The sequence below is a fragment of the Dinoponera quadriceps genome, unplaced genomic scaffold (assembly GCF_001313825.1).
Source record: "Dinoponera quadriceps isolate SergipeBrazil2010 unplaced genomic scaffold, ASM131382v1 scaffold1270, whole genome shotgun sequence".
Lineage (NCBI taxonomy): Eukaryota > Metazoa > Arthropoda > Insecta > Hymenoptera > Formicidae > Dinoponera > Dinoponera quadriceps.
This window is the reverse complement of record NW_014555716.1, coordinates 1,666,656-1,689,462: the sequence shown is the minus strand read 5'-3', so window position 1 is coordinate 1,689,462 and position 22,807 is coordinate 1,666,656. Positions and strand designations below refer to the sequence as shown.

General features: G+C 42.1%; 3 protein-coding genes across 8 annotated transcripts in view; 2 read left to right on the top strand and 1 right to left on the bottom strand.

Moving 5' to 3' along the window:
- The first annotated feature begins 323 nt into the window (after positions 1-323).
- Positions 324-1,203, top strand: LOC106745215 (EKC/KEOPS complex subunit TPRKB-like). Its single transcript, XM_014620594.1, has one exon. It carries the CDS (start codon positions 395-397, stop codon positions 935-937), a length of 543 nt encoding a protein of 180 aa, XP_014476080.1. The 5' UTR covers positions 324-394; the 3' UTR covers positions 938-1,203.
- Positions 1,203-22,807, bottom strand: part of LOC106745212 (nuclear protein localization protein 4 homolog) — a 25,715-nt gene continuing 4,110 nt past the window's right edge. The window contains exons 6-13 of one of the 2 annotated variants that reach the window (XM_014620580.1): positions 21,343-21,646; positions 20,237-20,374; positions 19,998-20,145; positions 19,617-19,777; positions 3,557-3,708; positions 3,316-3,454; positions 1,886-2,232; positions 1,203-1,422 (exon numbers count right to left, since the gene is read on the bottom strand). In XM_014620580.1, coding sequence (XP_014476066.1) covers positions 1,374-1,422; positions 1,886-2,232; positions 3,316-3,454; positions 3,557-3,708; positions 19,617-19,777; positions 19,998-20,145; positions 20,237-20,374; positions 21,343-21,646 — 1,438 coding nt within the window. In that variant the 3' untranslated portion in view covers positions 1,203-1,373. Of the gene's footprint in view, positions 1,423-1,648; positions 1,742-1,885; positions 2,233-3,315; positions 3,455-3,556; positions 3,709-19,616; positions 19,778-19,997; positions 20,146-20,236; positions 20,375-21,342; positions 21,647-22,807 lie in introns of those variants that run through there. The other variant, XM_014620581.1, reaches the window with a different exon arrangement.
- LOC106745213 lies at positions 4,102-13,820 on the top strand. Of its 5 annotated transcripts, none has more exons than XM_014620586.1 (4): positions 4,102-4,460; positions 9,199-9,528; positions 12,104-12,253; positions 12,421-13,820. In XM_014620586.1, the coding sequence occupies exons 2-4, from the start codon at positions 9,199-9,201 to the stop codon at positions 13,771-13,773; spliced, it is 1,833 nt and encodes a 610-aa protein (XP_014476072.1). In that variant the 5' UTR covers positions 4,102-4,460; the 3' UTR covers positions 13,774-13,820. The 5 variants fall into 5 exon arrangements, with proteins under 5 accessions (XP_014476072.1, XP_014476068.1, XP_014476070.1 ...); XM_014620582.1 differs by lacking the exon at positions 4,102-4,460 and adding an exon at positions 4,723-5,019; XM_014620584.1 differs by lacking the exon at positions 4,102-4,460 and adding an exon at positions 4,723-5,413.

Sequence of the window (22,807 nt, the reverse complement as noted above, 5' to 3'; positions counted from 1 at the left end):
GTCCGTATCAGACTATGTATTGAAGATTGAGATTGAATTGAAATTTGACCAATCAGTGCAAAGTTCACTAAATTTCACTAAATTTGAATTCATATAACTTTGTACCGATTGGCGAAATTTAATTTAATCTCAATCCCCAATCCATAGTCTGATACGGGCTTTAGTCCTACTCTACAATAAGTACTTTAAGTGTTAAGAAATTCAACAATCACAGTTAATTATTCCTTTCACACTCGACTGTGATTGGTTAATTTCTTAAAGCTTAAAATACCTATTGTAGATCCGACACAAACAGCTGATGTCTAGTAGTTACCATACGCGACCATGCCATGTCTATGGTCACTAAATTTTCATATGCGAAGGCTTTGATATCGTTGACATTGCAATAATAGGCATGGAAAACTACAGCGTAAAGTTGGATCCGGAGACTCAGCTGTGCTGCACGCTGTATATGTTTACCGATGTCACGAATATCGCCGAGATACGCGAGAAAGTCGTGAGTCGTTCGCTTCGTTGTTGCGCGGCGAAGGCTTCTCTCATGGTGGACGCTCTGCAAGCGGTGGTGGCTGCCAATAAAGCCACCCTGAACGCCGAGCGAAATTGTCTGACGACCAAAGATGTGTACACGGAGATACTGTTTTGCCTGTCGATGTCCAAGAACATATCGCGCTCTTTGCAAGAGTTCGGTGTCAGCGACAGTGACAAGAATATCGTAGTGATAATCGTGCACAAGCTCGGCGAGGAGCAGACTGTATCGGCGGACGTTTTGAAGAACGTCAAAGGTGAGCGAGTAATCGTTTCCAGGATGCGAGAGTTCGCCGATGTAAATCTTGTGAAGAGAATCTACAAAGTCGACGAGGACGAACTGTGCGTTTCTGATCTGACCGATGCCGTTGTCTCGAGGATCGCTTGCAAGGATTTCATGTTAGTGAAATAAAGACTGAGAAATAAAAGAAAATATCTTTAATAAATAATTAATTAAATAAAAAAAAAAAAATATATATATATATTCAAGGCCATAATTGTTATTGAGATGAGAAATGTTTGATACATGTGTAATTTAAGTGCATATAGAATGTATTTATATGACCAATAAGCAATTTATATACTTACATTTCCCTCTTATCGATTAATTATCATATTTTCGTTTATGATGTTTGTTTTTCTCTCTCTCTCTCTCTCTTTCTCTTGACCTTTCCTACATATTGTAATATACATATGTTCTATACATATTGAATAATAATAGTTAACTGATACTTAAGAAAAATATTGATACATTGTGCATACAAGATCTACAGTTATAGACTGCCCAATGTTAAAACATTGACAAATGTATGCGACCGAAGTGCTCTGATCAAATTCTTGAACCTGTATTAAAACATATCTCTCATCATCTCCTCATCATACTCGTCAAGATCATCTCTGCGAACATAAAATGTACAATAAATTTTCGATTTTTTTTAGAATCTAATTCAATTCACACGTAAGAACTTCATTATATCTCACTAACAGGATTAACATCTAGACATCAGCTGGTTGAAACGTTGCAAGCTGGCTATGAGTAAAAAAATTAGGTTAGGGGACAAAGCTGAGCGAACATGGGCGCGAGGTGGGGGCGGGAAAGGACGAATATATGTCAATCGGGAAGTACAGTTTTGTCTTGTTTTTATTCACTCATAAATAAGGCCAAAGATGCGTAGAAAACAATCGTTATGTCCGCAGGGACAGTACGCGTCAGATCCTGCGGAAGCAAAGTAGTGGATTTAAAGAGACAGTACCCCTCCTTTTTTTTTTCTTTTTATAAACGCACGCGTCGGATTTGTCGTTCGTTGACACACACTCTTTCGACATACCACAGTTCGTATATTACGAATACCGTATATACCTTGGCAAGTTGCACATCTCGCAGACCGCTAAGTCCGCGGCATTGAGGAAGGTGCAGTGAGAACAGGTCCAGAGTGCCTGAGGTCGATCGGTAATAGGCGAATTCGCCGCCATCGGTTCTGTACCGATGCCTATTCCTCCCGCACTGCCTCCCGCGTTGCCCTCCGCAGCCGCGGAGGACGACGTTCTCGGGTTACCGCCGAAGGACACCTGCGGTGAGCGCGATGTGCCGGAGGAGGACGCGGATATGAGTTGCTCCACCGTTGCCCAATGTTCTGACTGCGCCCACTCTATCGCTTTTTGTTTGTCTTTGTTACGAATAGCTTCAAGTAAAGTCAGCATATAGTCCTGTGGGACAAACAGACAGAGAGAGAGAGAGAATATGTAATATAATATTATTCCGATGCAGAACTATTATAAATAGGATATTTATCGAAGATTGATAGTGTCATTCTGTGATATATCACAAACGATAATAATAAGACTGGAATAACTGATAAGTGATAATAGTAATTAACCCTTTGCGTTATAGCGGGACACACGTCGTCCCACCAATATTTCCTTTATTCTTAACGATTTTAATTAACTTCTTTAAGTAGTTATATAGTCGACTGTATTATTACTATGTATTCTCAGAAGCATAAGGAAGTAAAGATAAATACCATATAGTTTGAATGTTTAATAGTTAATTCGCTGGAAATAAATGAAAATTAAAAACAGACAGTTTTTTTTCAGAAAAATTCACTTGCAAACAGTCAGGAATCGACACATCGCAATATTATTAGTTTGTTGGGGATACTTGACAATATTTTGTAAATTTTTTACAGAATTTTTCATGGGCTTGATATTTTACAAGAAATTATTGAAATACCGGTGATATCTTTATTTTGATTCTTTTTGGTAAATTTATCCCCTTCCTCTATCTTGACAAATTTGTTAGAAACTAGCTAAAATAAAGCGAGGTGCTAACTTACCTCGAGATGTGCGATAGATATAAATATATAAATATATATATATATATATATATATATATATATATAAATGTTGAAATAGTTACTCGCTAGTCCTTGTCGTTATTTTCAGGTAACGTTAAAAATGGGACCATTAATTTTGAAAATTTAAGATCGCTATTCTCATCTGGTAATCCGCTATTTGCACGTCGACTTTTTTTATCGTTAACATACAAGAGAAAAATAATATTCCAAATATGAAGAGATTTCATCGAGAAGTCAAAATTTTTGAATAATTAGTCCGCCGTATTGGATTAGCTATTTCTGAATTTTAAAACTTCGACTTCAGATGCGTAATCAGCGACCTCGACGATACTTAGATGCCCCATTTCCAAAAATTCCATCGAGAAATGTATGGCTCAAAGGGTTAATAACTGTGTAATTAATGATCAGTAATAATAATAGTGACAATTTGATTTACCTTCATGGGATACATATCCATGGTAGCGATGAAGAGGAGCAAATGAAAGTCAGAGGTTGCCTCTAGGAATTGATCCGCGTTGAACTGCTGCATGTACGTGCACAATGCACTGAACTCCTGAACCTGTCCATCAATTTGCCTGAAATAAAAATATCGATATAACCAATTCTCATACAGCACTGTTTTCATATAATCAATAATTCACCGATGTTTATCCATACATTTCTCTGAACCGTCATACCTATTCTCGACCGGAAACGGAGTGATCTTGTCATCTGTGAAGAACGTGAACTGAGGAGTGAGTGGTGTAGATGCGGGCACATCCACTAGCAAATATTCTACCGGTAAAGGTCTCGCTAATCTCGACACCTCGTTTCCATATGTGTCTTTCTCCTGAAAAATATAAGTATGCGTGTACATTATACGTGTATATATATATATTTTTTTTTGTTTGTGTCTTTCCTATCCTATCTTTCTCCTAAAAACATAAGTATATATGTACATTATACATGTATATATATATTTTTGTTTACCCTTCCATGTCTTTCTACTAAAAAATTTAAGTATGTATGTATATTATATGTGTATATATTTTTTTGTCCCTCCCATATGTGTCTTTCTCATGAAAAATATAAGTATGTGTGTATGTTATATATATTTTTTTTTGTCTCTGAAAATTTACATATTGTTTAATTTTACAAAATCCACTACGTATCAACACTCGTCTAATTATTCCCTTCATTCATAATTAGCGACGTGAAGTACGTGCGACGAACACAAATCACCAGGTTAGTTGCCGCGCGCAACGGCAGGTATGACGACGACGACGGCAATACGACCAGGAGGCAAAACACTTTGCGAAGGACTCATTGGACGAGATAAACTTATAGTGGGGTTAGGGATGAAGATGGAAGAAGCGAGAGGGAGGCCGGAATGCGGAGGGAAGAGGAGAGAAGCGCGCGACGGAGCGCGCGTAAACGAGCAGCGAGCGAGCGCGCCGCGCGGCGGTGTGTCGGTCGGTCGGTCGCCATGCCAGTAGTAGTTAGTTTAGTGAACCAAATATCATGATGTGGCAAAACGTTCGCACGAGCTGAGGTTCGCCCGTCACCGTTGCCGTGTTTTAGGCCGCCGGCATATTCGCGTCGGTAATGCCATTATCGCCACAGTAGTAACTCACCACGTTCGATAAATATGTATTAAATACGTAACGCAAAAAGTACAAAAGAAGAGAAATATATATATATATATATATATATATATAGACACATACACACGGACACATATAGGAAACGAGCGAGGATATATACGTATATACATATTTACGAGGTAAAGAAGAAAGATGTAAGACACGGAGAACGCATGCGACTCGATGGCGAAAAGACCGCGACGAGCACGATAATTACGACCAGGACGACGACGACGAAAATTGTGTCGGTGGTGGTAGTGTTCGTGGTAGTAGTAATAGTAGTAATGGTGGTGGTGGGTACTCCGTGCGAGCAGAATCACACGACGTCAGGCGTCTCGATGTAAATCAAAGCCGTCGCCGTTGTCGAATTACCACCACACGTCGGCGCTGAAAACGGACCGTCGCCGTGGCGAACGTCGCCGTGGCGCGCGTCGTGAGTGACACGACGACGAGTGCCGCTGACGATCTCAGCTTCCATAGCGCGGCTACGGGACGATCGTGATACACGTATATACACGGTATGGAGAAACATTTACAGATTTATTGCTCGGGAAGTTGAAGAGAGAGAGAAAGAGAGAGAATGTGTGTGTATAAGTGAGTGAGCAAGAGAGATCGAAAACTACTACACACACACATATATATATATATATATATATATATGAGTGTGTATGAGAATTACTGTGTGGGCAAGGAAGAGACAAAGATCGACAGGCGCGAGAGAGAGAGACGATCGTAGTGCGCGCGCGCACACGTCCATAGTTGCGGAGGGAGGAGAGCGAGGTTCCCGCGGAATCCGCTCCGACACGCAGTAGTCCGCGAGCAGTTTCAGGTCTGAATGTTGGTGCGCGCGCGCGCGCGTCGGACGAATTCGCGACACGAACGACGACGCGGCGTAGCTATCGCGTGTAGCAGGTAAGCCGACGTGCGGTAAATGTGCGCCGAAATCCATATATCACGCGGCACAGCTCATTATTACGTTGCACCCTGCGTGTGTGTATATTGTGTGTGTGTACGTGCGCGGCCCGATGATACCCCCGGGTGAAGAAATTCCGGCGACACTCGATGATTCTCTTATCTCCTTCCGTCTCGTTCTCCGAAAGGACACACGATTCTCCCCTACCTCGCCTTTTCCGCTTGGAAAGTGCGCGCGAAAGGAAGCATCGTGCGTTGGTTCCGGTCTACAATGAGTGCTTTAAGCTCTAAGCCTTAAGAAATTGGCCAATCACAGACGAATTATAGAAGAATAATCAATCGTAATTGGTCAATTTCTTAAGGCTTAGCACTTAAAGCACTTATTGTAGACCGGGACTTAAGCGGGATCTACAATGAAAATTTAAGTCGTGAAACTTGAGAAATTGGTCACAATTTCTTAAATCTTGCGTCTTAAATTCTCACTGTGGACCCCACTTTAACGAACTTTAGCGAACAGTCCCGAGAGAGGCGTCGATGTACGCGATGCTCCCGTATGACGACTCGGTTTTGGCGGGATTTCCGCGCGCATGCGCGCAAACCTAATATACACCACGCGAAATCGTTCTTTATCCTCTTTCGATTTCTCTCTCTCGCGCGCGCGCGCGCGCGCACGCGACGACGTGACGTCGTCGGCAACGCGCGGTCGTGTTCCCGCTGAGCTCTGTCTCGTTGCATAATGACTTATCTATCGCAGCCTGATATCACGATGGATGAATATCGGGTCTACCTAACATTTACGTAACCTAACCTAACCCGACCTAACGGAGATCTCGCTCGCTCGTTCGTGCGTGCATTCGGGCAGGCGGACACGACGCACGAGGCCGGATCGGTCCCTGGAATATGGCGAACGCGCCAACGAGACTCCGAGTTCGCGTCCGATAAACGTTCGGGAACATCGTCGTTGTCGTTGCGACGACAACGAACTTGCGTGAGAACGGATATACATCCGCGAATTCGTGAAAATCACAAAGTGCACCGAGACGGAGAATCACACACATATATACACACTCCCTGTACACGCAGAATCTGTATTAATTGCCCACAAGACAGGAAGTGACTTGACCGTTCTTACACACAGTGGTATCACAGGTGTGTTTTTTCAGCTGCGCGCATTTTTTTTCATCATCTTCAAAATGAAACCGGCGTGTATCTTTGGGATTTGGTCGAGAGAGAGAGAGAGGCAAAGAGAAATCGGGAGAGAGAGAGAGAGAGAGAGAGTGTGTGTGTGTGTTGAGAGTGAGTGAGTGAGTGAGTGAGTGAGTGAGAGAGAGAGTGAGTGCAGTTAGAAGGAACAAACCTTGTGTCATGCATGACGTCAAAGGGTTAAGAAGCGGCCGCGCCGCTCGTCGGCTTTGTGGACGAGTTCAAGTACGCGACGCTTTCCCGCCTTTTCACGGCCCAGATAGCTCTCTCTCTCTTTCTCTCATCGAACGACCATACGACCGAGTGTTTACCGTCGTCACGTGCATGTATCGTATGCGTATCGATTCTCTGTTTCCTGAATTGCGAGGCACAGCAGCAGCCTCCATCGAGAGTTGCGCGAAAGAGAGATTGTGTCGCAAAGCTAGTTTCGTCGTCGGCAACAAACGAGATACCGACAACGTGGAGGATCGTGTTATTCGCACGCGCCAAAGACACACGTATTTATTAACTGTTGGGGAAACGTCGATGACTCGATGACGCACGGAGCGCGCGCGCGATATGGGTCAAGGAATCGGACAAAACACCAACGCGGACATGAAATCGGGAAAGTCCACGACGACGGAATGTCAGACGAGTCTACAACGACGGCGGCGGCGCGTAGATTACAGTAAATCGCGACGATAAATAGTGAGGGAGAAAATTTGTGAGGAAAAATGGTGGTGGTGGTGTATGTGTGTTCGTCGTCGCGTGTGCGGCGCGCGCGCGTAAGAGAGAGAGAAATATGAACGACGGTATGTACCGAGCGTTTTGTTTACATAACGCGAACGATGTTTGATCCGACCTTTGGGGGGGAACGTTTACGTCTCTCTCTCGCGCGAGCAAGCGACATATGAGATTCCGTGCGCGGAATAATCAGGGTCGCGTCCACAGTTCTCTCGCGCACGATTCGCGCTGGTTGCAGCGAACAGTGAACATTCGTTCGTTTGTTCCGCTCATTATTACCAAAAATGCGCGGCAACGCTTCTCTTTGTTCCATTTTGTATGTGTGTGTCATGACACAGGTCTCTCACACACGTACTCCTCCGGCCATTCACGTCGCGGTTTTTATTATTCGCGCGCGTCATTCGCTGAGGGAAGTAAACAAGCGTCACGTGTAACTCTCTCTCTCTCTCTCTCTTTCTTTCACATAGATAGAGAAGGTTTTGGAGGTTAAATCGCATCGGAGCGTGCGCTGGTGTGGTGGTGAAACGTCCGTTCGCGCCGCAATACGGAATTTCGACGCTACCTCTGCATTCGCGATTCGTAAAGCCCGTATCAGACTACGGATTGGAGATTAAGTTAAGTTTGGCCAATCGGTACAAAGTTAATTGACCTGAAATTCAATGAAATTTAGTGAACTCTACACCGATTGGTCAAATTTCAATTCAATCCTCAATCTTCAATTCACAGTCTGGTAGGGCTTAAAACGTGGTCCACAATGGACGATAGAGGTATGTTGTATGTTTGTATGAAGGAAGAGTGAGAAATTAACCAATTATATTCGAATGTAAGGAGAATAATCGACTATGACGATGGTTAATTTTTTTACTCTTCCTTCTTGTAAATATACTTCCCACTGCCCATTGTAGATCATGTTGAATATGATTGGTCAACTTCATACTCTTACTTCTTATGAAATATACTCCTACTGTCCATTGCAGAATATGCTTAAAACGTGGCTACAACGGGCAGTAAGAATATATTTGTATGAAATAAGAGTAAGAAATTAATTAATTTTAATCGATTGTTCTCCTTACATTCGAATATGATTGGTCAATTTCTTACTCTTCTCATAAACATATTCCTACTGCTCATTGTAGAGCACGTTTTACAATCATAATCGATTATTCTCCTTACATTCGAATATGATTGGTTAATTTCTCATTCTTACTTCTTATAAAAGTACTCCTACCGCCAATTAGTGGACATTTAACGCGAGACGCTGCTGCGTCTCTCGATTTCCTCATCGAAGTTGGCACTTTGATTTAACGAAATCGGGATTCAACGGGACCACGATCGTGTCTTCAGTGCGCGCAAAAACCGTGATTCGTATACTACGTTATCGCAGATACACGTAGATATATCTGCGGCTTAATATCGGCGGTTGCGATCTAATAATTTCGTTCCCGGAATACACTTTCGTCTCGTCGATATTCTTTGTGAGAGACAATATCACTGTATACACGGAAAAAAAGATTAGTCTTAAATGAAAAATAGATATTCTCAAATATGAGCAAGAATATCGTAATCTTAGGAAACTTAGTCTTGATTTGATTGAATTTATATCGATGCAAGTATCACTTGAACTCAATTCAAGGCTGAAAATCTTGAGATTTTCTCTAAGATTCCCTCTCTAAGATTATAATACATTCTTGCTTATATACGAGAATATCTACTGTTGATATAAGATTAATTTTTTCCCGTATACTTATCGTCTTTGTTCTCTCATAGTATAACATACGGCGTGCGTATGTGTGCGAAATGACGAAAAAAAAGATAGAAGAAAGAGGCGAAAAAGTAATACACATTCATCATATTTCCAGATGCTGGATCCGAGCGTGCTAACGGACCTGGAGGAGCTGACGCTTTGCAGTTACTGCAAGCAGAAGTACAATGACGCGGAGCAGTGTCCCAAGTATCTCAGTTGTAAACACTACTTCTGCCTGCGCTGTATCGAGAGCAAGCTGTTCACCGAGAAGGCGACGAGACGCGAGGTTTTGTGCGCGCATTGCTGGAAGACGATGGACCTGGGCGACCAGGAACCGGACGCCCTACCGACTCACTCCTCCCTGCTCACCCTCGCTAACAACCTGTCGCACCTCAAACTCACGACGAACAGCACGCCCGGCAAGCCCGGCGATAAGGAGAGAAAGGTAGCGATCCGTACGCTGAAAGGAGGATTTCGTGATAAATACGAAGATTTGCCGAATATTCGCCGGCCAACATATTTAGTTACCGCAACCGAATAATTTAGAATTCCGTATATATTGTATATAGGGTACTGTAATTCCGTATATTGTATATTTAGTATACAGAAATAAATTGTTCGGTTGCAACGATCAAACATATAACCGGCGAATATTCGCCAAATTTTCATACTTAGTAACAAATCCTTTTTCCAGTGCATCAGTCGATTATTCAAGTTTTCCCGCGTGCTTTTTGAATATATCGTGATTGGGTCACAGTTTAATGTTCGCTGTTAAAACACAGCCCGAAAGACGCTTATTTTCAAGCGTGACTGTTCGTGTAAAACAATCGTTGCGAGTACACTGAGAAAAAAGTTTGGCAATAGCTAACAAATGCATTTGGTTGAGTGGTTCGGTATAATACTTGTTAATTAGTACCAGGTATAGCGATAGTTATCAACTGTCTGGTAATAATTGCAAAATGAACAGTAATGTACGATTTTTCATTGAGTTGACCTGAAATGAATTATCGAGTAAATACAATACCACGTAATTTAATAGCCAAATAGTTTGACAGCTCTTACCCAAGTATTTTTGCAACTATTACTAAATAATTTTTACAATAACATCACAGGAGGTCAAAAGAGTGTGTGTATCGGATCAAGAGCTCGAGAGTAGCTCAGGTGGTAGCGGAGTCGCCTGGAGAGCGAAAAGTTCGTCCCGATACAATTTTATCTGAAATTCTTACGGTGAAAAGAACTTGGTGACTTTTCAGAATTCTCAAGGCACCTTAGAATCCGTGGGAATTTAAATTTATCGTTCGTATCGTCGAAATGTTACAACAAGTCCTTTACATATTCTCTTTTGCAAGTGTTACCAAACGAAGCTGTCGTCGAAATATCGTTTTGTTTAACTGATTGTTCGGTGATATCTACCATATGTAATTTGATAATAATTACCAAGCTTTGCTAAGATAACGTTTTCACTATTCATTAAATTATTTGGCAATATATTCACCTTATATATTTAGTTGAAACTAATTCGCTAAACCATTTAGTACCACAATCCAGCCAAAACGATCATTACCGAATCTTTTTTTTTGTGTACGCAACGAACTGTGATCGAGTCGACTAATCTACAAGTTAGATTCATTTAAATCCAACATGCGTCTTCATTACCGAGTTACCATGTAGTTCATAAGAAGTTTAGACTATTTAAAAGTTGCAAATCAATTCCAGGTCTACCGATGTATTTTCATGTTAGCTAAAAGTATGTCATTCCTGCGTTAATTTCCGATTGGTCGACGCTAATCATAAAGTTCGATTCGAGAACGTTGCGACGATACATCGCGCGCGTGTGTGTGAGTGATAAAATGTGACGAATTCTCACCGGTGCTTAGAGGGATGGGAGGATAACCGTTGAAAAGGGCGAAATATACGTCGCGTATAGACGTAGGGGCGCGCGTTGCAAACGCGAAGCCATAGCAAGAGGAAAACTGTTACGACGAGTAAATGGGATGATGTTGTAAGAAAGTTGCTTTCTTTCTGCTACGTGCAGCCAGTTCTATCCTCGAGATATGATTTTGCGATCATTTCTGTCGTCCGTACTTCGCTTTGTGTTATTGAAAATGTCCGAAGCTCCCGATTCTCCGCTGTAATTGTCCTTGTTTAGTGACGTCAGAAACGAGGAATCGCATGCCAAGATATTAATCTATATTAATATTAATATATATCAAAATATTATGATATGCGTGGAAGTGAAAAAAATACATACATGGCACTCACGGTCGATTCAGCACACTTGCAAAATGCCTGGACGCTTTACTTTAATCTGAACAATTCTAATGAGCGGCTGTAAAATTAATACAACAGAAATCGTGAGGGAAAATAAGTTAAAAATATAAGTTGCACGTTACATTAATTTATTGATCGTTGAAGAGAAAACGTCCGAATACTTTTGCAAGTGTGCCGAATCAATTGTGAGAGTGTCATTTTGTGCATATATTCGTTTATTTCCACGCATATCGTAGTATATTTTGACGTGTAATTTCTCGCTTCTGACGTCATCAAAGAAGGACGGCCGTAGCGTGGAATTAACAGGTCGATTCTGTAACTTTCAATAATACTGTCATCATCATTACGATATCGTTGCGTACTTTTTTCTGCTTTTTATGTTACACTCGCGCAACGACGATGCAACGATAAAGACGCTGTCGTTAACGGTTACAGAATTAGTTACATAATGGAAACCTCTGTTTTTTTTTATTATATTATCTTGTTCTATTAATTAATTTGAACAACTTTTGTCTGAAACATTTTTCCCTAAAACGCATCGTTTACGAAATATTCGACCGTTTCTCCAGATTTCTGGGACTCCCCGCGTTATCATAACGTCATGTTTTTTTTTTTACGCAATGACAGGGGTTGTAACTTGCATAATATATTACTGACTTCAGCCGCAATCCACATATCTGTTCGAAAACGACGAAACGGCTCTTCCCTCGTTTAACCGATTATCAGTACAGATTGAAACTGTTTCGCAGAGCGAGAACTGTCACACGCACGGGATGCCGCTGGCACTGTGGTGCGGGACGTGTTGTACGGCGCTTTGCAGGGCGTGCGCGACCCCGCAGGAGCACCCTGGCCACCAGATCAAGTCGCAAACCGATGCCAAAGAACAGCTCATATCCGACGTAAGTATTGTTTTTTTTTCCACTTTCCACACCGGTTGCTTCCCCGTCGTCGTCGAGAAACTTCCCTTGAGACCCCCACTTCGAGAGTGACCGATGGAAGTGGTACGAGGAATCGACCAACGTGGACCCACGGGAAGAGAAGCACGCGTGACTTTGCTCGTCCGCAGGTACAACTGGAATTAGTCGCCGTAGGTAAACTGTCGACGGAGATTCAAAGACTGGCTATGCAGCAACGCGAATTCCTCATCAAGGTGCTGGAGGCATGCGTCACGCTGAAGACGCACGTGGAGACGGACCTGCAGAATGGCTGGAGCCACTTCCCGGAGATAACGGACGCGCGCGAGACCCTGGGCAAGACCAAAGCCGGTCTGCAGATGAGCGAGACGCCCGGCGACGTCTACAGTCTCCACGCGCAGCTCGTCCTCGAGAAACAGAGGCTACAGTCCAAGTATCAGGAGATGATGCTGCAGTGCCAGCTGGACGATCTCATCGGCAATTCCGGCGTCATCTTCGACTTCGCGTTACTTAAGCAAGCACTGGCTGGCATTCACACCGGCGACCCGATCGTTCCTCAGGGAATGGTGGGAAACGGCGGTGGCGCCGGCGGCCGGCTGAATCACTTGGCGGCCTCGCAGAATCCGATATTGTTCCTCGCGAATTACTGCATGTCGCAGCTTTACACGCGCCACGTAGTCAGCAAGCAGCAACAGCAGCATCATCATCATATGCAGAACGGCACGATCGAGTATCACTCGAGTATGATGCCACAGCAGCAGCAGCAACAAGGCTCCGTTCACGTCCATCAGGGCCCGCCGCCACCACCGACGCAAACTGGCCAGCAGCAGCTTCTCATTCCACCGGGTTCGCCGTCCGTCAAGCCCGCGCCCGGCGCCATGTTACACCCGCAACAGCAGCAGCAATCGACGTTCCTGCCCGACCCGGTCGGCGGGGGCGGGGGCCTGGTGACCGTTCACTCGTCTCCCCAGCCGCCGACGGCGAGTCTGCGCGGCCCCCCCGCGAATCCGTACCCCATGTACTATTTCAACATCCAGGTGAACGGCTCGCCGCACGGCCGTATCGTGATCGAAGTCAGGCCGGACGCGGCGCCGAAGATGTCGAAGAACTTCAGCGTGCTGTCGACGGGCGAGGCCGGCATCAGCTACGAGGGCTGCACGATATTCCAGTGCTGGGACGGCGAGTCCGTCATCACGGGCGACTTCGAGCAGAACAACGGCCGCGGCGGGCGCAGCATATTCGAGGACAGCTACTTCATGCCGGACGACACGAAGTTCCCGGCGGTCAGAGGCGCGGTCGGGATGCGACGCACGCAGAAGCGGCACGACAACCTCGGCATGGTGGGATCGCAGTTTCGCATAATATTGCAGGAAATGCGCGGCTTCACCGGCATATTTGGCCACGTGGTCGAGGGTCTCGAGCTTGTCGAGAAGATATCCAAGTTCGGCGATCAAACCGGCAAACCCACCAAGAATATTCTAATCACCAAGTGCGGCAAGTTGTAACGTTGATTGATTACGCGCGCTTTGGTTATCATCGCGCGGCGACCGTTGCCGACGTGTATAGNATATATATATAAGCCAAGCCGTAACGTTCTCCGCTGTTAAGTAACCGAACGAGAGAGAGTCGCGACGGTGTCCCCGAATATATCGATACGTTCGGTAGTTGGTAGGAGAAACTTACGCGCACGAGGGAAGTACTCGGGAGAGAAAGAAATGGGAAAGTCGTCTACGTCGTGTAATTGATTGCACAATGTGCAATGTATGTATGTACAATGCAGTCGCCTTTTCCGACGAAACAAGTCGTGTTCCTCGTGTCTCTCTGCGCACAGAAATTTCAAATCCAGCCGTGGAATTTGCCTGTCGGGACTTTGAAATATCACAACCTCGAAGCGAAGAAACGCCGTTTTTTTTTTTTAAGATTTCTAAGTTAGTAAATAATGAATGGAACGAAGTGAGATACGAGTTAACTCTACCAACGGGATTGGCATTTGGCATTCGAAAAAATTTATCGAAAATTATATATTTTCCTGGAAAGAAGCCTTTTTAATCCGCGGAAACCAATAACCCGACCTAATGTGATCACATTTTCTCAGCGGATATCCGTCAATATTTGAAGCAAAAAATTGGATCGATTTTCGTGAAATGTGGTATCCTAAAGGGTTTCTCGAGTTGCTGATCACAAATCCGAGGTCGAAAATTAGAAGAAATATCCAAATCTAACATGGCCCTAAAACGAAAACGTGACATTAGGTGAAGTTATTTATTTCCGTAGATAACAAATATTTTTCCTCTCCAGAAAAAATACATGATTCTGGGTATAAATTTTTTTTTTCATGCTGAATATGATCGTTGGAATTCGCGTATCTCGCTTTTCATCTCATCGTTATCTTGACTCCAAAAAATGGTGCATTTCTCGCGCTTTCAGGTCAGATTATCTCGAAATACCGACACGCGATATGAAAATTCCGCAGTTGGATTTGAATTCGAAATTGAAGCGCATTGGAAAACATCGGGAAATGACTATTGAAAATGAAGAGGGAGGGGGAGGTTCAAGACCTCTCTCGATACGCAGGTCTATGTTATCTGACGGGACAGGAAACAATTATTATTATTATTAATTTACGAAGTATTTCTGAGTATGTCCGCTACAAAGGACACCGTCGCGACGATCACCATAACTCTACGAATCCTCGAACGCTCCGTATCGAATCACGCAACTTAACTGTTAACAATAGTGTATCTTAAAAAAAAAAAGAGATGTCGAGTCTATATATTTTTAAAACGTGAGCGCGTGCGAGAAGATAAAAAAGAAGAAGAAGAAACAAAGATCAATATTTTGCTATTTTGCGGGAATCTGACCGGGATTCTGCGCCGAAACAATAACGAGAGACGGTGAGAGATCGACAAAACACACACACTTACACACACACATACGTACCTCAGAGATCGATCGTGATATATATATATATCGATTACGACTTCTAGCTGATACGACGACGATTTGTTTTTTTTTCTAGGGAGAGAAAAGTCCGAAACCGTTTATTTTAGCTATCGGCGTTACTCCGCTGCTACTATATATCGTTTATATATATATAGTTAAAGAACGTTGTCGCGCGATAGAGATAGAGAGAGAAGGAGAATAACGTGATTCTCCGTTCTGCGGGCGCAGCTGATATTTTAGGCCGTAGATAGCGATAATAAAAAGATGTGTGTAATACGTGTGTAGAGACACGTGTGCGAAATTTAAGAATAGTGAAATCAGGGCGAGTGTACACGCGTGTATACACACACACACACATATACACACATACACACACAATGCTATTCGTAAACGGAAGAAGTATAAACGCGCGTTAAATATGTCGACTCTTGCGAGATTCTTTTGTGAATGATATACAGATACATTATATATACGCACGCGGGCGCGCGCATTTTCTGCAACGTTGTCTGAAAATCGTATCTCACGATTCCACACACATATATATATATATATATATATATATCTATATGCAGGTCTCGTTTATAGAATATTAGCTGGAGAGATTACGAAGAGAAAAATGGCGATGCGTAGCTCTAATGCAGAGAAAATAATCTACGTATACACAGCGGGGTCAGCAATGAGAATTTGAGGCGTGAGATTTAAGAAACTGACCGATCATAATTGATTTTTCTTCTGTAATTCCATCGTGATTGGTCAATTTCTTGAATTTCCGCAATTTAAATTCTCATCGTAGGCCCCACTTGAAGCACCTATCGGCATAGGTGACCCGATCACGCGCGTCGTTCCGTTCCTGTATCCCACGAGGGAAGGAACCGAAAGGGGGAGAGGGGGGGGGGCAAAAAGAGAGACCGTCAATCTCGCGCGCGTTTCGCGAGAAAGAAGAATTCCGCCGCGCTCGCTCGCTCGGATACGCGAGCGTCTTTTCGTTTTTTCGTGTGTTCGAAGTGTAATGACGAACCGAACCGACATGAATCAATTGTATTTAAGATTAGATCTCAATACTGCAAGTGTATGCAAGGCCTAATTACTACTACACTATTACTATTACGCTACTATTATTACTACTATCGTATAGACAGTAAGCCTCGTCGTCGTTGATTTGAAGAGCGAGCGAAAAGGAAAAACAATGGAAATACGCGCGAATACACATCTATATGTGTATATATTTTGTGTGTGTATATTATGGGTGTACGCGCGACCCACATACACATACACATGTATATGCACGATGTTCTATTTTAATAAAAAATAGTTGCATATCTCAGAAAGCACTCGAGAGAAATTGAAGTGCTTTTCGGAATATACGACTATCGAGAAATGTTACAGACTGAAGTTATCCAGTTCTGAAAGGGACACGTGTAACAGTAATGTTACTATAACCTCTGTCTGACATGATTTTTTTTCCTAAGGGTAATTTCAGCAGTTTCTACGGATTCGTAGATCTTCGGACATGATTGGAGATTAATTTGAGATTTGAGACTCGTTATTCTGCGTATAAAAATATCGAAGTGTCTTCTATTCTGATTATTATCAAAAAGAAATATTTCGTCAAGTTCACTTTTCGATGACCTCGATATTTTTAGATGTAAAATGACGAAAGATCAATGAATGTAAGAGCAAACGTACAAGAGAGAAACATTTAGAAAAATCGCAGGATAACGAGTGGGATTGGTTTCTGAAAAAGGAAGAACAATGCTATTTGAAGTACTAAAGTAAAAACCTTGGAATGACTAAAAAAAAAAACTTCAAGATCATAATATTGTCATATATTGTGTATTCGCCTTGAGACTAAACTTTAGTCCGTAATATTTTTTCGATATCTCGAATATCTTCTGAAATGTCCAGCTGTGTCTATTAAAAGAGAACACCCGTTATAAATATATGTGAAACACACACACACACACACACACACACACACACACACACACACACACACACACACACACACACAAAACCATTCCACGATAGTATATCGAAATAGTACGATGTAGTGTAACTGCGTTGTAACTACTCGTCTGAGAAGCTCGTATAAAAATCCCAAGCGTCGTTACGTAATCGTATTTTACACACCGTTGTGTTAACGCGCGCTAAACGTTCATTCTAACACGTTAAGGGTGAATTTCGCGAAACATGTGACGTGTGTTTCCAAACGCGCGTACAAAAGAAGGACACACACTCACACATACACGCACGTTTAACCGTTGTATAGCGAAAAATTGCACGCCCTCTTGCGAATGCCTTCTCGAGGAAAGCCTCATGCCGATGTTGACAACTTGAAAGTTTTAACACTTGTTGACGATTAGTTGATAAATGAGGAGGGTAAAAGAGAGGGGGGGGGGAGGACACGACGCCTCGCATAGTCGGTATCGCGCACGCGCGGTTCTTCGCGATGCTGTCGTCGTCACGATGATCACGTGCGACGATAAAAAGCGCGCGAAAAGCGCGTTTCACGTCTTCTTTAAGGATAATATATGACACTCCTGTATATGTACAATGTTACTACACGACGACCGGAAGCGGAAGTAATTGTGTTCGAACGAACGAACGAATCAATGAATGAGTGAACTTCTCTCTCTCTTTCTCGTTTTCGTGTCGAGAGAGAGAGAGAGAGAGAGAGAGAGAGAGAGAGAGACGAGACTCCGATAAATTTAATCGTAGCGAGTAAAAATCGTTGAACCGTGTAAATGCAATCGTGAGAGAGAGAGAGAGAGAGAGAGAGAGAGAGAGAGAGAGAGAGAGAAAGAAATACATATTTACCGAAAGCGAGCGAAGCTACAGGCCTGCCTGTACACACACACATACACACACACACACAGAAAAAGAGAGAGAGAGAGAGAGAGAGACATACATACACGGGACATCTATGCGCGTGCGTATGTACATACGAACTATATATATATATACATATATATATATATTTTTATGAACGTGATGAGGTAAAACAACGCATAGCTTGTAATATCGATTCTAAACGACCGACCGACTTAGTTCACTTTGTCTCTCGCGTGTGCGATTAAAACGATTGAGAGAGCGGCTGTAAACCATATACTTGAATGTAAGTTTCTTTCCTTGCCCTTCTACCTCGCAGTTGTTTCTGTCTCAGTACCCGCGTACTATTGTTAGCCCCAATTTTTTGGTATCTCTCTCTCTCTCCCCCCTCCTTCTCCCTTTTTTCACGCTCTTTTTTCCTTCCTTTGAATTTAAGACGTAACGTTCATCAATTGAGAGAACACAAAAACTCGCGACTGTTTTTGTTTTTCTGTGCCTTGCGACAATAACACACATACACACACACACACAACAGAGAGCCGTGTCTCATTGAAATGATTTTATTATTTCTTTATACATTACGGAACCCCCCGTATATACGTTCATTGCCTCGACATAACTGTAACTCTTTTAATCGATTGATCTTGAGTTATTATAAAACTGTTCTCCTCTCATATGAATATAATAATTTTGTGCGTACAACCTTATTCTACAACCTGTATATGCCTTCGAATTGTGCGATACATTTCCGGTGAATGTTAAGATGGACGCGCGAGAAATTTCGAAGAGGCACTTAATTGAAGTAGTATAAAGGGACGAAAGAAAGTGAGATTGATTGATTGATTGATTGATATATTTGGCGTACAAATTAATTCGGTGCCTTTGCATTTAATGTTCTATAACCGGTTCAAATTTAAATTTTTTTCCGTCGTATATGGCGAAAGTGCCAACTTTAAGAAGCGCTATAATAGTTGACGGCCTTGCCGATATGATCTCAGAAAACAATTAGTTATCACGATGTTGTTCAAAAAGAAGCATCCGAGGCACTGCATCCTTTTTGCATTTCAGTTGAATAAAAATGCCGTTCAGTCTATCGAAATGATTTGTTTCGCTTTGAATGAAGATGCTGTGACCATGAAATTTGTGAGAAAACCCTTTATCAGCAATGGAACGGGTGATTCTGCTGCACGATAACACGCGATCACATGCCGCAAAAGGGACGAAGGATCTCATCTATACATTGAGCTAAGAAATTCTCCCTCATGTGGCTCATTTGCCAGATCCAGCCCCGTCGGATTACCACCTATTTCGGTCGCTTTAACATCATCCGGCGGATACGCATTTTAAAACAGTAGACGAGGTCCGGGAAAGCATCGATGACTTTATCGAATCAAAACCGCCAAATTTTTTCCCCCCAAGGGCATTCATCAGCCATCCGACAGATGGAGTAAAGTCAAAGGAATAACGAAAATTATTTCGAACAATAAACTTGTACTTGACTCTTTGTAAATAAACTTAGGATTTCACGAAAAAAAGGCACTGAATTAATTCGCACACATAATATACTTTAACTTACCTTATAGAAGACATCCGGGACGTATTGCTTATCGGTCGACTCGATTACGTAGCCTAATTCCGGCGCGTCTTTTGTAGGAACCAAACAGCTATCTCGTACCAACGCCATGCACTGATTCGATACCTGATAGCCCTCCATGTGAACTTGATTTTTGTCGTCACCTGTAACACAAATAAGGAAGGAAACTTATTTTCGAGTGATATTATAACTCGCGTTGAAAACATGAATTTTCATCTCAGGTCGATCGAAAATTTCGACTCTGTCCTGTAATGCGCTTATACTATGCGGAAAAAAAAGAAGAAACTGACGACTTTCTCGACCGAATGTAATATTTTCAGAGAGAATGCGTACAAAATAAAAAAAAAGACAAGATTGACTCACCTGTAACGCAAACGGTGACGAATTTCGAGCCGAAATAACCATTAGGTGAAAAACGGCAAGGATTTGGGTATTGATTTTGGTAGTACCCAGCCATAATGCATTCTTGAGCGGATAGAAAGTGGCTCTCTATATTACGAACGTGCTTGACCTATTCGAATAAAACTCGTGGCGGTTAATCCGAATCAGGCATAATCCGTTACACAAATAACGAAGTAAATATAGAAGAAATATCAAATTACCGTTCCCTTCTTGACATTGTCGGCTATGAGGTCAGTGAAGATCCATCCAACTCGCCATAGATTAAGCGTGCGGCCTAACTCCTCGACTAAAGCTTCTCTCTCATCCGGTAAAAGTCTTATTGTGTCTTTTGTACTTTCCTGATCAATCGACGCATGCGTCAATGTTTAGAACTTTAGTATCAATAGACCACGGAAATTTATGAGATTTCACGGTGAATTTTTTTTCTTTTTTTTTTCATATAGGCAACGCCGAAGGCAGACGCAAAGAAAATTCAGTCGGATCTTACCACGATATCACGCGCGCAATCGTTGTGAAATCTTATAAATTTCCATAATATTAGGTGTACAAATTAATTCGATGCATTCCTTCCATTTAATGTCTTACAACTCTAATTCAAATTTAAATTTTTTTCTCGTCCTATATATGGTGATTTAAAACCAATCTTAAGCTTTAAAAAGTGCTATAACAGTTGACGGCCTTCGGAAAACAGTAGTTATCACGATGTTGTTCAAAAAGAAGCATCCGAGGCACTGTATCCTTTTTGCACTCCAGTTGAATAAAAATGCTGCTCGGTCTACCGAAATGATTTGTTTCGCTTTGGGTGAAGGTGCTGTGACTCGTAAAACTTGTGAAAAGACTTTTTACCAGCGACGGAACTAGGCAGGTGATTCTGCTGCGCGATAACGCACGGTCACACGCCGCAAAAGGGACGAAGGATCTTATCTGTATATCGGGCTGGGAAATTCTCCCTCATGCGGCTTATTCGCCAGATCCAGCCCCGTCGGATAACTACCTATTTCGGTCGCTTCAACATCATCCGGCGGATGCGTATTTTAAAACAGTCGTCCAAAAAAGCATCGATGACTTTATCGAGTCAAAACCGCCAAGTATTTTTCGCGAAGGCGTTCATCAGCCGTCCGACAGATGGAGTAAAGTCATAAAAAACAATGGAAATTATTTCGAACATTAAACTTGTACTTAACTTTTTGTGAATAAACTGTGAATTTCATGAAAAGAGACACCGAATTAATTTGTACATCTGATAGATCTCATGATAAATGTACATATTCGTAGATCCGTCGAAGTTTAACGCGACGTTACGTACCTGCGGTGGCTCGTATATAGCCGCGACGACAGCCCTAATTCCTAGCGGGACGTCCGAATGCATCTCGTATCTGCCGTAGAGATAGCCGATACGCTGGAGGCCGGTGCCGCGCCAGTAATTGAGGAAACGCTCCACCAAACTGGCATTCTCGAACATGACGTTGTCCACGTGGCGATAAGTTTGGCGATTGAGCGTGATCGAGGGTGGCTGGCATTTACTGCAGATCCCTCGGGGCCACGGTGGGTGATCCTTGCAGCCAGTCTTTACACGGCAGCTTATGTCATCTAATTGTATAAACTTGCCCCTGACACGACAAATATATTGATATAGTTGAAAATGCTTCTTGTCATTCTTTAATAAGATTTAGCACGACATATATATAGGGTGTCTCGAAACTTACGGTAAATATTTTAATGGTTTAAATTCTTCATATTATTCTAAAACGAAAGTTCTAATACGAAAGTGTCGAGGCTGTAATAGTTTTCAAATAAAAAGAGGAATTTTGCGCCCTACAAAGATGTCGAAATACCCAATGATAAATGCTTTCACGAACTGAGTATTTTTCGTGTACGATGGTAATGAAATTGTACAAACATCATTTTATTAAGAAATCTTCTGCTTCTCTCTCTCTCTCTCTCTCTCTCTCTCTCTCTCTCTCTCCACACGTGTAACTAAGTTTTTATAAAATCAGTTCAAAATATTATAAATAGTGATTCAATAATTTAATATATAGAATTTACTAAAAATGTGGAAATTCCTTAAGACTACCGGTTCCTCACTGTAACTATCCTTGTCTGATGACGTCAGAGGTGAGGAATCGCATGCCAGAAAATATTACGATATAGGATATAAAAGAATATATGCACAAAATGGCATACGTGATCGAGATTCAGCGCATTTGTAAAAATGTCTGGACACTTCTTTTAACTCGAATGATCAATAAACAGCTGTAAAATTAACGTGACTAAAATCATAAGAAAAGATAGGTTAAAAATGTAAATTCCATGTTACACTAATTTCCAGCTATCTGTTAATTGTTGAAATTAAAAGAAAGCGTCCACATATTTTTACAAATGTGCCGAATTAATCGTGATAATATCATTTTGTGCTTAAGTATTCTTTTATTTCTATATTCTCTATACTTTATATTAGAAAACAAAACACACATACACANTTAATAAAACTATCATATTCGTATATTATAATTTCATTACAATTTCATTACAATATTATAATTTCATTACAATAAAAAAAAGTTCTCGGTTCATGAAGGTATCTTTATTATTGGCCATTTTGTTATACTCGAACACGCGAAATCCTAGTCCTGTCATTCGTTACTTTAATCTCTTTCTGTTTGAAAAACTATTATAGCCTCGACATTTTCGTATTAGAACTGTTATCTTAGAATGTTACGAAGAATTTATCATTAAAATATTTATCGTGAATACTGGGACTGTACCGGAAT